Raw genomic sequence first — 17,555 nt, 5'->3', positions numbered from 1 at the left:
ACCTAGCAGCTTATTACCTTAAGTGGCATTAACACACATTCTTTTAATCAAAGCACTGAATTTAGATGTAAAACAAGTTTATTAAACAAAAAGTGAGAGGGTTAAGTGATACCAGGTATAAGGAATGAAGATAGAAAGGGTGACTAGAAAACAAAAGTAAAAATACACCACTAAGACTAAACCCTGATATAACAAACTCATCTCTTGCTCAAAGATGTTTCTTACCTAGTCTCTTTTCCAGCCCAGCTGACTAGACTCTGGCCCTGACTTTCCACAGAGCTCAGAGTGATTGGTGCCTTTGTCTCCTCTGGTGAAAGCTAAAATTATTTTTTTTTCTCTCCTTGTATCTTTCCAAAATCATTGACTCTGCTTCAAGGGGCAGGAGGGCTTCCTGGGGGTGAAGTTTCCATCCCACAGTGAGATCGTTAAGTGGTCATCTTTCCCCACTTGCTCTCCTGATGACTGTGTCTCTTGCATGTAAATGTGCTTTTCTTTGGTCACACCTTTCTTAATTTATATCAGAAACACATTCAAGCAGGTGGAATGACACTCATTTGTCAGGAACAGGGATGGCCTGGGGGCTGCTTGCCAAATATGTTTTGATAACATTTTCCAGCATATATTTATGTCCTTTGAGTTTACCATATTTACACCATGAGAGAACATTAGTTATCAGTGAGTTATTAGTTTTCCAGTGATATATACCCAAAAGGTGGCATGTAATAGCATGACAACTGTGTGCCAACTGGTATTGGGGTGCTTTGGGGGGGTCACAGCAGCAGACAATGCAATTGCTCCATCTTGAGCCACAGCTGGTTGAGAAGGAACTGGAGGGGCAGCAGCTCCATGCTTCTTATATGTTCTTGTGTGGGAGCATAAGGTGCTGCTCTACAGCGGCATGGATGCTGCTGTTTACAGTCTCCAGTTGAGAGCACAGCAGCACACACGCAGCCTATGGTGGAGCACCTGTAGGCACATATACTTGAAGGAGGGGACTGTTACAATTGCATGATTTTACTTTTCTCCTTTAAAAGAAGGGTGGGATGAGGAGGAGAGAAGTAGGAAATTACATATGTTTTGCCCCTGTGTGTATCATTGTGATACAGTCCTTCACTTACATGATCACATACTTCCCTCCCCCCAACCCCTGTACCCCACTGCTTCATTCAGGGCATAGGATGGATGCATAAGGGGGCATTTATAGTACAGGACAAGGGGCAAGGCAGGGATTTATAGACTTATACTATTATAGATTTATAGACTTGTTCAAATCAGTTGGAACTGAATATAGTTTTAGCTCTACACCCATTAGAATTTAGAACAGTCCAGGGCAGCTCAGACGCTATGGCTGATTGTCGGTACATTAGCTAGCCATGCAACTCCAATCAGGAGCTGTGGAAGCTCCCTAAAAGTGGGGAGGTAACCAGTGCCTGAACCATGGCCCTGTCCCCCTGCACCACCCCCACCCCTGAGGCCCTGCCCCCACACTGGCTCTGGCCCTACTTGCTCCTCTCCATTGCTCTCCCTTACAGCTGGTAAAAAGTGATGGGACCATGGCTCCCTGGTCCCCCCCTTTTCCTGTGACCCTGACTAAGATCCTACTATAGCTAGTGATCATCTCTCTTCTGCCCCAGACCTTTAGCTTTCAAATTACACATTCATTAATACAAGATTTCACTTAACAAAAATTGTGGTCATTCTGCATATGGTTAAGAAATTTCAGTCTGTCTTGTGCCTCAAAGAGCTCCAGCCCTTCATGCAAATTTCAGACTTGCCCAGGGGGAAACCACCTCTGATAGGCTGGCTCCCTACTTTCAGAGGAAGAGCAGCCAATGACAGCTACTGCCTGAGCCTAATAGAGCACACCCCCCTCAGGGGCCCACAGAAATTTTGTATAGGGGAGGAGAAAGCACAGCCAAAGCCACTTTCAGAAAGAGGAAGCAGCAACCGCTAGAAGCTAGCAGCTCCCTTCCTTCATTGTGTGTGACCAGGCCTGGGAGGCTGAAGATGCAACCCCGTTAAAGCTGACCACCATCTCATATCTGGGAGATGTGCACAAAGAACCTGGAAAGTGCCCCCATCCTCCCAGAGGGGTGAAGGATTTTCACAGCTGCTGGAAGCATACAGGTGTGCTGGAGAGCAACAGGTTAGATATCAGGGATGTACATGCACACAAAGTTGACATGGGAGTGGGTGGGTACCCTTGATGATGGTCTGGGGCAAATGAGAAGGCTGGAAGGACAACGCTAATTGATATGGAGTTTGTGGTGCATAACAACTATTAGGGAATTAGGATGGATAGAGGGCAGGAGCAGAGAATTCATTAACTAGAATTTTGAGGAAAAACAGGGAGCCCTCCATTACATCAGGCAGCACTTCATAAAGGGCTACCCAAATTTATATAAGCTAAAAGGTCTGTTTTTGGCTACAAGAGGTTGACACATACGGATTTTGGAGAAGCAAAGTACTAGGATCAATGTGTGTGAGACAATACGCTCACTCAAAACGAGCCAAAAAAGGCTCCAAGCTTTCAGGCCCTCTTTATCCATTAAAAAAAAAAAAAATTAAAAAAAAAAAGTTACCTTGCTAGTTCCAAAAGCAACAGATTCCCATCTTATTCTAAGAATGTTCAGAACAAAATAAATTTACACATGCAATTTGGTTTGGCAATCTTTATATCCACAATACATAATCATGCACAAAAATCAAGTGATGCATATATATATTTACAAAGTGAATTGCACTTAACTGAACACATTAACCATGAGTAAAAGTAAGTGAAAGGAACCTCTTCTCAGTTGCATAAAGGTCCAGTGTTACAGCCCACAAAGCCGGATCGACTACACTCTACCAAAAAGAAGAGGATAGTGTAAATAACTAATGAAGCAGCCTTGGACATCACAATATTTTTCTAGAAATACCCCACTGCTCAACATTCTGAACTACAAAATTCTACATTACAGTCCTGTTAAGGATCTCTTCTAGAAACCATGAGAGTCCAAGCTCAGCCCTAACGGGCTGTAGATCAGTTCAGGACAATTTCAGCCTTCACTCCAAATTGCCTCTTTAAAAAGAGCAGGTCCTTAGTGTAGGTTCCTTTATTGTTAGGAAGGGGGGAAAAAGGCCTCAGTAGGTGCCTATGAAACACTGAATTAGGTCTGTATTTTTCTACTGAGATCAAAATGTCTAAGGAAAGTATTCTTCCTTTATGCTCGGAATGGAGACTCTCCTATCACAGAGAGCAGACGGACACACTTTCACACCACTGACAGATCAAGGCCATGACAGCATTCTGTGCCCACAGGGCTAGCCCACAAATCAAAATATTACCGGCCAAACAGAGAAGCAGATTCTCAAAGCAAGTTGGCTTCTTTCAATGAGTGACCGGTTCAAATAGCAAAGGCACAGACCTGTCCTCAAAATCAAGATGGCAGCCTAACAATTCCAGTTGAAAGGGCAGTTGTCTTGCAGTGTGAAGATCTCTCTTGATTCATATGCATTTTCCACTTTGATCTTTTTTTAAAATGGACAAATATACTCAGTCTTTTCCCACAGGCTGGGGGTTCTGTAGAGGGAGCTGACTATACGTGGTGCCCCTGATATAGCTCTGATGAGCTGTGGGGGGAGGAAAGAGGAAATCATATTCCTTTCCCCCTTTGTGTGTCTGCTGTAGAAGTGTTTGCAGAGTCCTTTTAACAAAGGGATTCAACAATTATAGCAGACAGCCATTGTGAAGTTTTGCAATAACAATTTTAGTGATTTAAACTTTCCACTGGACCACACTTGCTTGCTTTGCACATCAGAGGTGAACTCCAGAAAGACAGGCTGAATATCTTTCACTGAACTCAGTCATGTAGGCAGTTACTGAGACTTCCCCATCTGAGACAGAAACGACTGAGATTTAACAATAGAGACCCCTGCTCAGAATAGGATGAGCCAATGTAATGAGGTTCTGCTGTGCATGTGTTCAGTAACGAACACCCAATGTTTGTCAGTTTTGGTCTTTTGCCTCCTCTCCAAAACAGCTTCAATAGACAGTGATTAGCTAGTTATTTAACTAGTAAAACATGCTGCTATCATGGCCCCATCCAAGGCAGAAATAAATTTAAAGTCAGCAGGGAGCTTCAAAATGGAGACAACGACCAGACCATCCACACCAGATGGTGGAAGACATTTTTAAAGTTAGCTTTAATTAACTTTAGAAAGCTAACACTGTTCGCAATGTCTGGGTGAAGCAGGGGCTTGGGGAACAAGCTTTGTGAAGATTTAACTTTAACTCCCACAGAACCGGTTTGCTTCCTTGAGCAGACAGCTTTCTGTAAAAAAAAAGTTTTAATTTAGGAGACAAATTTTGCTTTCAGTGACATGCAAATTCCCCCATTGGAGACAAGTGATTAAGGGCAGAAGTGTACCCCTTCTTGTTTTTCCTTGCACTACAACTTTGGGATATGGAGCTAATGAGGTTATGCCAGGGACTCCTATGAAATTATGCTGCAGCTAAGATGAGCTCAATTTTTTCAGGTCAAGAAAGTGCACACTACTGCACAGCTTATTGGAAGGTTTGTTCTGGCTACTCCGGGTCTGACTATCAGAAAGCTTCCTTTGAATTCCTTTGTCCAGCTCCCCTCTGCGTGGACTCCAACAGCAGGCACCTGTAGTGCTCTCTCATCACACTACATTTCAGAAGCGTATGGGATTGGCATAGGGGAAGAATCAAGGTATTTTAGATTACAAGGTAACCCCATTAAGGTTTCCTATCTGTGCATGGGAAGACATTTAAGAGTGAATAAGACTTAAGACTACAGTAAGTGCCCTTTTTCTAGTGCTAATGGCCTCTGGCATATCTTGGCAAAATCATCTCATCCTCACAGGAGAGGGAAGAGTTTTGTGCTCTGCTGACTTTGCAAACAATTGCAGAACAGGCTCTGGGAAACAGTCCAGACCTAGTCTAACGAAGCAACCAACCACTGCAGACAAAAACTTCATGTCACATATGGGCTGGAGTGCAGCCAGAAAACTAAGGGTAGGTCTACACTGCCCATGTTACAGCGTGGCCGCGGCAGCGCTGTGACGTGGGCAGTGTAGTCCCACTTTATCACCAGGGGAGAGCACAACTAAGCAGCTCATTATGCCAGGACCTCTTAGGTCTGGTGGCAGTAGCACAGGATCTCTTCAGTAAGCAAGACAGTCGGCTGTACTTGAGCCCTGGACAAGGATGGTTTATTAGGGCTTTGAGCCAAATCCTAGAGCTCTGCACGAATCCCAGGAGTAAAAATGTTTCTATTCCAGAGCCTAGGAATTTAAGCAATTATGACACCTACTGCTTCTCTCAACCCTTCTCAAACTAGCCAGAAAAACCCTCACCAACTAACAAGAGGAGAGGAAGGTGAAGTTCATCTTTAGAAACAAAGGCTTTGCAGGGTAATCACAGTATTAGTAGATTACCCTGAACTAAGGCCTCTTAACAGCACAATTCTTCCTCATCCCATCGAAAGTTCTCAGGGACTGCTCCCTACTCCTTTACATAAAGTGTTCTGTTGATAGAGCTCTTAAAAAAAAAAAAGAGAGAGAGAGAATCCAGCTCCAAGAGCGGTTGCCTGGAATATTTTCAAACCTTTGTGAGAATATTTAAATATATTATGCATGATGTGCTTCCCCCGCCAGCCTCCAAATACTAACTGCAAGTCAGACAATGGCTCAGACACACCAGAAGGGTTCCAGTTCAGGCGTGCTAGGAGTCCTGTTCTCAGAAGGTTATTAGTGACAGTGTCATGTGCTGAGAGTGCTTCCAGCACTGGGAGTTTGCTGGGCCAGCACCAGCAATTCCCAGGAGGGATAAATACCTTCACCACGAGATGGAGCTCACTCACCTAGAGCATAATCCCACAGCCCGAAATGAACCCTGCCAGTGACTGCAGTGACTGCGCTAGGAAACAGGTTACGTTTAAAGAATTTATGTTAAACTATAAAGTACTGAGACCATGTGACTGCTTAGCTTAAAACTCTGACCTTCTATTTGTAAAATTCAGTGCATTTGGCTGGACATCTTATAAAGAAAAGCCATCAGAGTTAACTGCCCTTAATTTTATTACATAACCAGATACAAAACAGTTGAGACTGGAATGTCAACTCCCCCCCCCCCCCCAAACCCCAAGCACACAATGTAGTTTCCGATTTACTTTGTAACATAAAAAACTCAACAACTCACTGACATGCAAGGTAGGATTTGTCAAGTGAGGCATGGACTCAGAATTTGGAAGCAAGTTGCTTTAGCTAGCCTCCCAAGAACAGCTGGTGCTCCCAACACCTCATTTTGATCATTTCACCTGGGATTCTCTTTCAACACAACACTGGTTACTGCAAAGACGTAACAGTATCAGAGCTGGTGATGCTGAACCCTTCCCCATTGAGGATTTTCACAAGCTTGCAAGCGACTGACAAGGTTTGATAAAATTATTCCCATTCAACAAGTTTTAGAGTTGTTAGCCCTGCTGATGACAGATAATCAGTCATAGGATGTGAGTTACAGTCATTTGGAAGTTACAACCTGCAATTCAGAAAACAGGCTAAGAGTGAAGAAGCAGGACTGTGTATTATGTGGAATTTTATACAGTTTAGTAGAGGTCAAGAAAAAAAATTAAGCACAAGGTCAACAGTGACAGATAATGGAAAGAAAATCCAAGATGCTACGGTTCTGCATAAGTTTTACAAAATGTATAAAGTATTGTGTTTCTCTACAACAACCAAAAAACCTTTCAAGTGCAGGTATGTACATGACATGAAAATATTGCTTTACTCTCACTCAAATGGATTTAAGGATAGACCTAGTGAGAAAGCAGCATGCAAAAAAATTCTGGGACTAGAGAGGATTTCTCCTCCAGACACTGATCTACAGTATAAAATGAACCTAGTTCTACAGCTTGCAAAAAGATCTTAAAATTAATATGCTGGCACTTACTGTACATTAATGTTAATTAACAAAGCCAAGAATAAATATTAAGCCACTCCATACTGCCTCACAGAGCTGATCAGGCATCCATCATGGCAAATAATGCACTGCAGACATACTTCATTGATCCCAAATAAAACAAATTAAGAGAAGAGAAGATTTCCCAGGCAGGAAACAGTAAACTGCACAGCCAGACTAACTCTGCATTCAGGGGAATTACATAATAAGTAAGGTTTTTTCCAACACCACTTGTGTGTGCAGCCCCTAAAAACCTCACTGAGATGCTTCATCTGGACAGAAACAGAATGTTTGGTAGAATAGATATATTCTTTTAATTTCTCCCCCATGTTTACAGAAACATATGGGGCTTTGAAAAAGTCTGACTACGAGATAAAATGAAAACCTAAATGTAGTTATTTCTTCAGCCGTTCTAATCAAGTCCCCATGCCTCCTCTCCCACACAAAAATAAAAATATACATTTGAGGAGAGCGCTTCACAGGATAACATCCAGCAGCAGATGTTCCACAACAAATATGTCTACCAGATCAGTGCCTACATTTCAAGCCCAAAAGTCATCACATTCAAAAGGGAATTTCAGAGGCAGGAGAATGTTAGCCCTATAATTAAAGCTCTAAGATGAAAGATGGGGTTTGGGGAGGGGTGTGGAGAAGAGGAACACAGGGAGTTATTGAATCACAAGAATATTTGAAAGAAGCCCACACAAGTTTCTAACTGAAGCACAGATGATGTGAGGGGCACAGACAGCATCTACAGGTCACAGGTTCTGACAGCACTGGAGTTTGTTGGATTTCTGTCCATCGGTGGTTGGCGGGACACTGATATCAACTACATTGTTGCCAGGAGACTCATCGTGTGCAGATCGATCTGCAATCTGCTTCTGTGAGACGATGCGGTAGATTTCTGTAGATGAGAACAGACTCATTAGTGAGAGCCTAGACTTAAAACACATTTGCTCCAACAAGGTATTTGCACATTCCACAGAAAAGACACTGTAGAATGTAGTACTGAAGAGTTTCAAGGGTAATCTAGTTTGACCAGCCCTGGTGCTTACCCACAGCAGACCCTTTTGGCTCAAAAGGAGGCTGTTTGCCTTGCCATAACAAGGTTTATACAGTGTTATCTAGCTAATCCCAAATCTCTTCTAGTTTAGTTAAATTCTGGTTTTGCAGAATATTAATACCCACTGACACCTCTGAAAGCCATTATTTTTGAAGAGTACTTTGCAGTTGTCCTTATTGAATTTCATGCTATGTAGTTCAGACCATTTCTCCAGATCATTTTGAATTATAATCCTATCCTCCAAAGCACTTGCAAGCCCTCCCACCTTGGTATCGTTCACAAACTTTATATATGTACTCTCTAAGCCAGAGGTTCTCGGACCGTGGTCTGCAGGCCACCAGTGGTCCACGAGCTCCATTCAGGTGGTCCGCGGATAGTTCCCTTTAAGGTCCGTGCCTGTTAATTAAGGGGTTTTTTTATATAGCGCTTTTATCCAAAGAGCTTTACAAATAGTTCGCTAACGGTTCAAAGTACATTTGGAAAGATCATTAAGTGGTCCGCTGAGACCCTCAGCAATTTCAAGTGGTCCGTGAAAAAAAAAAAAAAAAAAGTTTGAGAACCATTGCTCTATGCAGTTATCTAAATCACTGAAAAGATACAGAACTGAACCAGACCCAGAACTGATCCCTGCGTCGTAACAAATCATTCAAGTAAAAAGGCCTTTTAAAATCAAATTTCATTTCACTCCTTCTGCCAGTCACCTACCATGGTGGGCAGACAAAGAAGGGGTGTCTGCTTGGAAGTCAGTGTTCACTGCCCACCATTCTGTTCAGAGGGCCAGCAACCTGTAAGTAACAGCCGCAGCACAGAGGAAGTGCCTCCAGGCTGCTGACTGTCTGCTAGATGGCTCTGGCTGCTTCCTCTGTGCTTGCTGCTGTTGTCGCCATCTGCAACCCACTCTCACTCCACCTGGGCAGCAGACAGCACCCTGAGCAGTGGGATTCAGGCAGCAGCCGCCGTTTGGAGCACGCAGCCAGAGCCAGCAAGTGGACAGTCAGCAGTGATCGTGGCCCAGCCACAGGGACAGCGGTGCTGACTGGAGATGCAGAAGAGGACAGAGCTGGGAGAACAAGAGCAAAGGGTTGGGGGAAGCCAAGCAGAGGGTCTGGGAGCAGGGCAGCAGGAGTGTTCTCACCTTGATGCAGAGGAAGACTGGCATTGTGTGCCCTCCTCCTTGCTGGGAGGGGATCCACGTTTGGTGTCTGTTTCAGATGGGTGCCCCAGACATAAAAGGATCTTGAGAGGCTAATTCTCTCCCAGGACAAGGACATCCTGCAGGATGTTTTGTGTATTCCTTTGTTTTGTTGTATGTAGCCTATCCTCCACTCCCCCATAAAGAAAGCAGCGATGACCTTAAACTACAGGGAGCTCAAGCCCTAATAGATAGTTCCCTATCCACAAGAGAGGGCAGGGCTGAGACAGCAAGAGCAAGGGGGCTGGGAGAAGCTGAGCAGGGGCAAGGCTAAGCTGGAGGCTGCCCCACTCCTCCTTTTAAATGGGGCTTCACAGCCCTGTATGACAGCATGTACAGTGCTAGTGTGGATAGATTTTCTTTTTTCTTTCATGTTTGAATTAAAAAACATTGAAAGATTCAATTAAATTCAGATTAAATTTAAAGACAGTGGTGTGTGTATGCACTGGCACACTCAGTGTCTCTATCATCTTATATATAAAATGGTGAGCCCAAGAAAACATCACATGCCTGAGTTCAAGCAAAATCCAAATCCAGCCCTTAGTGTCCCAATTTAAAATAAAATAATAAAAAACAACAAGAACCTCTCTGTTCATCGGTATCCATCAGCAGCAATTGCAAGGGCACAAATCTCTTCCAGGTCATCTTGGCATTACAAACCAGCAAAAGGCTTCAGAAGTTAACTGCTGTCCCTAACGGTCTGTCTCCACTGTACCCATCATCACGTAAGACTCAAGTCTTGTATCCAGCTGGTAAGTGCCTTTCCTATCAAGCAAAACCAGCAAGGAGTACTTGTGGCACCTTATAGACACACATTTATTTGCCCAAATAAATTTGTTAGTCTCTAAGGTGCCACAAGTACTCCTTGTTGTTTTTGCTGATACAGACTAACATGGCTACCACTTTGAAACCTTTCCTACAGAGGTTCTCATTAGCTTTTCCCCATGTAAAACCCTTTAGTGCGTCGTACTGCAGACATGCAAGCCAAAAAGCAAAGCCATACCTGTGAGAATGTTCTTGAAGGCTTCTTCTACATTTGTGGAATCCAGGGCAGAAGTTTCAATAAAAGATAAGTTATTTTTTTCTGTAAAAAGGAACAGATCATTCAGTTAAAGACTTTAGCAGCACTTTTGAATTACAGCCCTTAGCTTCGACTTCTTGGTTTAGACGGCCCGGACCCCAGTCTTGTTTTCTGTGAGAGAGGGGAGACTCCACTACTTGCTCAAATGGACTTGGCACCTCGTTTTATTTAGCTATAGTCCTATGAGCAGTAGCAATCCGCCGAGTCGGAGCACATCTCCCTCCTTTCAATCCCTCTTCTGCCAAGCAACAGGGTCCCCTGCCCTGCCCGCTATTATTCCTCTGCAGTCGCCAACAGCCGTTTGACACGACCAGTGTGATGCAGCTCCCAGCAACACAGAAGTGCCTCTGAGCAACAGCACAGGCACAGGTCATGTAGATAAGTAACTTCAGGATTCACCTTCCCTCCACTCCCAGAGGGACTGACTTGGAAAAAGCAGGACTTCTGTGATCCCACATCCAATAATTCCCTGGAGACAGCACACTAGAAGGGGCAGGAAATAATGAAACAGGAGTGCCCAGGGATGGCAGGTTTGTATAATTTTTGGTAGTACCCAGAATGGGTCCAAGTGCGCACCCCCCTCACCTGCCTAAGGCTCTGGGAGGGAGTTTGGGTGTGGGAAGGGTGTAGGAGGGGGTTTAGGGTGCAGGCTCTGGGCTGGGTCAGAGGGTTGGGGTGCAGGGCTGCAGATGAGTTTGGGGTACAGCAGGCAGGCTGTCCCCAGGCTGGGAGGGCCAGAGAGGACTCATCTGCAGGGGGAAAAGGGGGGCTGCCATGTGCCTCCTCCTCCTGCAGGCGCAGCCGCCGCCTGAGCCTGCCTCCGGCGCCGCTCCCTTCTGGCTGGCAGCGGCAGGCGAGGGAGCATAGCACGGAGTGGCAGCTGCCCAGGGCGGGCAGGTACGCTTGGGGAGGCATGTAGGGGCAGCAGGCGGGGCTGAGGGAAAGACCTGGCTCCTAACATTGGTGGAGCCGGCACCTGAATTTGTTGGAGCCCAGGCACCACGGACCCACACAACTCGCCGCCCCTGGGACTGCCTTCCCTCCACAGAGGTCATGTACTACTGCCACCATCAATGTTTAAATGCTGCACATACGATGTTACAGTACTGCCTGCCAAAATGTGAAACCTTCGATTGGAAGTCTGCATTGCAGACCCCGCCCCATCATTAACTATGATCGAACAGCTGAGGTAGAAGCTGCAGCCTCTCATTCCATATGGCTTTCAGTAGCACATGCAGGGGAAAGACCCATTTTGCCTCTTGAGATTTGTGACTTGTGCAGTTACATTGTGTTAGCCAACACCAAGGCAGGGAGGGTTTTAAACCATTTCCACAGCCAAAGGTAAAGCTCTGTTCAACCCAAATGTTTCACTCTTTAGTGAATGTAATACTCAGAGAAAGATTACTTTTTTGGTGTTTTATGTTCTTCTTTATTCATCCCCCAAGATCCTTTGACACTGGTTTTTACATCAGCAACATTTTTCATCCTGATCTTTGTTACTCTTCCCAGATGGACAAGACTGGTTTGCAAGACATCTTCCTAGCTCTGGGTCTCAAAAGAGTTTAATCAAACACTGTTGTTCAACCTTTAAGAGCACTTTTTCCATTGGCTTTTTTTTTTTTTTAAATCACATCACCCCTTAAGTCAGAACTTCCAAATGGAAGGCTGCCCCTTGTCCGAGATGGAGTACTTGAGTCTGCTACACACCACGTGCTGAAGTTAAAACACTGCTTAACAGATAAAACACACACAGTCCACAAACCTGCAAAAGCTCGGGCCTCATCGGTGGGCACAGCTCTCAGATGGCGCAGGTCACTTTTATTTCCCACCAGCATGATGACAATGTTGTTGTCTGCATGATCCCGGAGCTCCTTTAACCAGCGCTCGACATTCTCGTAGGTGAGATGTTTGGCAATGTCATAGACAAGGAGGGCCCCAACAGCACCACGGTAATAGCTGAAACCATAAAGAATATACTGCGTTAGACAGAATTCAGCTCAGGGATCTACAGAGAAACATTTCACAGTTAGTTTTTCTATTTTAATGTTTATTTTCAAAAAAGGGCACTAAGGGTTTGTTTTCTTCTTTAAAAAGAGAAAAGCGAGTTTCAACTTTAAAAATGGGATTTTCAGAAAACTGAAATGTATTTAACAAAACGCTGAAGATCTGGAGACTGTTTTAAGCAGGACATATTAGCAGCATAAAGGGAAACTCACTATCGTTTCAAAGAATAAGAAAAACAGGAGACTTCTGTTCAAAAAAGTTTTGCTGAGTTTATGTAATAGATCTTTCCACATACATACAGAGAAGGTGGAAGTTGCCATACAAACTGTAAGAGGCTAATTAATTAATATGAGCTATTATCCGCAGGAGAAATTAGCCTCTTACAGTTTGTATGGCAACTTCCACCTTCTCTGTATGTATATATCTTCTTACTATATGTTCCATTCTATGCATCCGATGAAGTGAGCTGTAGCCCACAAAAACTTATGCTCTAATAAATTTGTTAGTCTCTAAGGTGCCACAAGTACTCCTGTTCTTTTTCAAAAAGAAAAGGAGTACTTGTGGCACCTTAGAGACTAACCAATTTATTTGAGCATGAGCTTTTGTGAAGCATCCGATGAAGTGAGCTGTAGCTCACGAAAGCTCATGCTCAAATAAATTGGTTAGTCTCTAAGGTGCCACAAGTACTCCTTTTCTTTTTGCGAATACAGACTAACATGGCTGCTACTCTGAATCCTGTTCTTTTTGCGGATACAGATGAACACGGCTGCTACTCTGAAACCATTCTTTTTATAGTGTGTTCGTACTCTGAAAAGCGACTGCAAAAGTAGCATTGTAGTGGTTCTCAGCCAGGGACATGCATACCTCTCATCTAGATATTTGCATGGTTTTACAACAGGCTACATAAAAAGCATTAGCAAAGTCAGTACAAATTAAAATTTCATACACAAACAAAATGAGAAAGGAGCAATTTTTCAATAAGTATGCTGTGACACTTGTATTTTTAGGTCTGATTTTGTAAGCAAGTAGTTTAAGAGAGGTGAAACTTGGAGTATGCAAGACGAATCAGACTCCTGAAAGGGGTACAGTAGTCTGGAAAGGTTGAGAACCACTGCTCTATTGAACCTCACTGAATGCAGATTAATCCTGGAAGTAGAAAGTAAAACTGGTTTCTTTCCTTCTCATGCATCTCCACCAACAGCAGAAGTGGAGCAGAAGAGAGCTGGTGCTAGGCAATACTCACGCTGAGGTTATGGCACGATATCGTTCCTGCCCTGCAGTGTCCCAGATCTGGGCTTTTATCGTCTTCCCATCCACTTGGATGCTCCTGGTGGCAAATTCCACCCCAATGGTGCTCTTACTCTCAAGATTGAACTCATTGCGAGTGAAGCGTGACAGAAGATTACTCTTCCCTACCCCAGAGTCTCCAATCAACACAACTGGAAGAAATCAAAATTAATCCTTTATCTTGAGATTTGTAGAAGGAATTAATGATAATATTTTATGACTTGGGAAATTTGAACTCATTGCATATGAAATGTGACAGAAGATTACTCTTCCCTACTCTAGAGTCCCCAATCAACAAAATTTTATCAGGCCACTCACTGCCTGCCCACAGGCGGAGTACAAAACCCCTAAAACAAACAATTATTTGCAGTCCCTTCGGTACAGGTTTCATTCTAAGAAGTTTTTGATCTGTAGGCATAAGCAAGAGCTTCACATAAAGTTAGGCAGAAAGAAAACAGATAGTCAGTCACTTACCACTATGAGCAAGATCTGAAAGAAACCCACATTTCATAGTGTAAAACTTGTAATTCAACCAACAGCCAGTTTCTGGTAGGTTACATCATTGTTGGTAAATGACCATTTGAAAGTCTCTACCTAAACATGGCAATGTTCCAACTAAACCTTGTAGAGAAATGGTATAAACCAGTGGTTCTCAACCTGTGGCCCAGTCAGCACACAGCTGCAGTCCATGGGACAACCTCAGGGCCAAACAGGTCATATTGGCTATGGCCCACATAAAACAAAACACTTACCACAGTGGTAAATAGGTAGTGAACCACTGGTATAAAACAGCACTGATGAGATCTTGACTACAAACAGCCTTATCAATTTTACAAAAATACTTGCAATTAGATGAAAATTAAATGAATGCCAAATCCCAATGCCATTTCCTAAATCTGGGACCAGCCACACTTAACATTCATTACATGTATTTGGATATAAACCCAGTCCTGGCTTGCACCTGTGCTCACACTCTAAGGAGATAAAACAGGTTGCTCCTTTACTCTTTGGTCAGTTGCTGAGCTCCCAATACAATCCCCTCTCCCCCAAAACCAACAACAACTTATTTTCTCAGCCAGATCTGTCAAACATTACAGGGACTTAGACATTTTAGGCAATTGCCTACAATCTCTTTGAGAGATCTTACCATATTAAGTTTATGTATCATTATGGGACAGGGATTATATAGAATTCCATGGGGGAGGGTAACCACATCCCTTTAGGAACTATGAACAGCAGGAGGTAATTAGGCAAATTCCCTCACGTTTTAACACCTCCAGAGTAAGGTACCATGCCCTGGGGAGGCTCCCTTTTATTAGTTCAAACTGGATTCTCCAGAGGCCAACAGACAAAGGAAGGACTAAAGAGCCTGAATTTAAACTGACTCAGTCCTTGTTCTGATCCAGCAAAATGAACAGGATCAGATTTGTCCAAGGGGAAGGCCCCAATCCTTAGGGTATGGTTTAAAGGACTGACACCAGCTGGAGCTCTTGGGGAGATGATCTCTGTTAAGCTTATTGGTATCCATGTAAGTGTTTTTTTTTAATGTTCTAATGCTTTTACCTTAAGAATAAATGTACTTGCTTAGAAAGAGCTGTGTGGTAACTTTACCGTGGCAATTACACTATTTATAGCCTGAGGAGGTAGCAAAGTGCAGAAACAGGCCTGTTTAGGCAGTCTGCCTTCCTGGAGCAACTCAGTGCGGGGAAAGAACTATGAAGCCTGGAAAAACCCTGGTCAGGAGGGACAAAGACAAAAGTCTCCATCCAAGAGAGGTAATGACTGAGGAGCCTAGATTTGAGCTCTTGTGGGACCATGAGGGGGAATTATGGGTACCAGGACTACTATTTTTTTTTTTTTTAAAATCCCTACATTAGGGAGTGCACAAGTTAGCAAGCAATAAATAAATGGAAACTCATGGTCAAATCAACAAAAGCCACCCTCACCAATCACAGCAAAAAAATATAAGCAACATGCATCCCTCTTCCAAAAGAGGTTACTGAAGTTGAAGAAGGTTCAAAAAGACAGACAGACGGTATGTGGGACATCCCGTTATTGCAATAACAAGAGTGAATTATAGTGGGTGGGTCCTAGGTTGCCTCACAGACTTCCTCTTCACTAAATGTGGTACTTCTGCCTGATAGCCAGGAGCATACACCATTTCCACACACATTTAAGCAATTATATTGCTTAACATACATTTAAGATTTCTAACAATACAAAAATGGAAAAATTAGGAAACGGGATTTTTTATTTATTAGGTTAATTTCTCTACTCATGATCTGTGTCAAGCTGCATTTAGATGGTAATTTAAATTCAATTAAAAATGCACAAGACATTTAAAAAGCTTTTCATTAGTTAAGTAAATATTTCTGCATACATAAAGAAGTTTGAGAACATATTTTGTATTTAATTTATTAAAGGACATATTATCTGTAGTCAGTGAATTGAACTGATTGTTTCTGGTCCCTGTATCCTTGAAGATTTTAGAACTAAAAATTTAAAGAGGTCTAAGACGATGAAATTAATTCAGAGACTGGAGGTGGAAAATAAGCTTTCCTGCTTTTACAGCTTTGAATGAACTAGCTGAATGAACTGAAATAAAGAAAATATTCTTCTGCATGTGCAAACAGAGGCTACTGCTGTGAAAAACAGGTTTACCACTTCAAACTCTAGTCCCAGGTGCTTAACTGTGACTTCCACCAGTTCGGGGATTTGACTTCCTTTAAAAACTTCAGCAGTAAACATGTACTGCTTGAATTATTTCTTATTTAACATATACTATAGGAGGTTTAAGACTTAGCACAGGCTGTTATTTCAAGTTTAACATTAAACAGATTTTTAAAAAGAAAAAATTTAAATAAATCCAATTTAAACAAATCTAGTTTATTTAAATCAGATTTTAAGCCACCCTAGATAACAGACCCTCCGCAAGGAGTGGTGGTTCAGCTATTTCTAAGGCCTGATCTACACAACAGAGAGTTAGTCAACACAAGGCAGCTTACGTTGATCTAGCTCTAATTGTCTACACTACAATGGCGCTCCTGCCAATGCAAGTCGCCCACTACATCAACTTAACTCCACATCCATGCACTTAGGTTGATGTGGTTAGGATGACGCAGTGTCAGCATAGACACTGCATTACTTATGTTCATAGAATATCAGGGTTGGAAGGGACCTCAGGAGGTCATCTAGTCCAACCCCCTGCTCAAACAGGACCGATCCCCAATTAAATCATCCCAGCCAGGGCTCTGTCAAGCCTGACCTTAAAAACTTCTAAGGAAGGAGATTCTACCACCTTCCTAGGTAACGCGTTCCAGTGTTTCACCACCCTCCTTGTGAAAAAGCTTTTCCCAATATCCAACCTAAATCTCCCCCACTGCAACTTGAGACCATTACTCCTTGTTCTGTCATCAGCTACAACTGAGAACAGTCTAGATCCATCCTCTTTGGAACCCCCTTTCAGGTAGTTGAAAGCAGCTATCAAATCCCCCCTCATTCTTCTCTTCCGTAGACTAAACATCCCCAGTTCCCTCAGCCTCTCCTCATAAGTCATGTGTTCCAGTCCCCTAATCATTTTTGTTGCCCTCTGCTGGACTCTCTCCAATTTTTCCACATCCTTCTTGTAGTGTGGGGCCCAAAACTGGACACAGTACTCCAGATGAGGCCTCACCAGTGTCGAATAGAGGGGAATGATCACGTCCCTCGATCTGCTGGCAGTGCCCCTACGTATACATCCCAAAATGCCATTGGCCTTCTTGGCAACAAGGGCACGCTGTTGACTCATATCCAGCTTCTCGTCCACTGTAACCCCTAGGTCCTTTTCTGCAGAACTGCTGCCGAGCCATTCGGTCCCTAGTCTGTAGCGGTGCATTGGATTCTTCCGTCCTAAGTGCAGGACTCTGCACTTGTCCTTGTTGAACCTCATCAGATTTCTTTTGGCCCAATCCTCCAATTTGTC

The 17,555-nt window shown here is 43.4% G+C and overlaps 1 protein-coding gene across 1 annotated transcript in view; it reads right to left on the bottom strand.

Annotated features, from left to right (window-relative positions):
- Positions 1 to 2,657: 2,657 nt before the first annotated feature.
- Positions 2,658 to 17,555, bottom strand: part of RAB11B (RAB11B, member RAS oncogene family) — a 32,994-nt gene continuing 18,096 nt past the window's right edge. Inside the window, exons 2-5 of the mRNA XM_037885543.2 lie at positions 13,551 to 13,746; positions 12,066 to 12,259; positions 10,226 to 10,306; positions 2,658 to 7,871 (exon numbers count right to left, since the gene is read on the bottom strand). Coding sequence (XP_037741471.2) covers positions 7,726 to 7,871; positions 10,226 to 10,306; positions 12,066 to 12,259; positions 13,551 to 13,746 — 617 coding nt within the window. The 3' untranslated portion in view covers positions 2,658 to 7,725. The remainder of the gene's footprint in view (positions 7,872 to 10,225; positions 10,307 to 12,065; positions 12,260 to 13,550; positions 13,747 to 17,555) is intronic.

Source organism: Chelonia mydas, chromosome 25, assembly GCF_015237465.2.
Source record: "Chelonia mydas isolate rCheMyd1 chromosome 25, rCheMyd1.pri.v2, whole genome shotgun sequence".
NCBI lineage: Eukaryota > Metazoa > Chordata > Testudines > Cheloniidae > Chelonia > Chelonia mydas.
The sequence above is the reverse complement of the archived record's forward strand: the minus strand, read 5'-3'. Positions and strand labels throughout refer to the sequence as shown.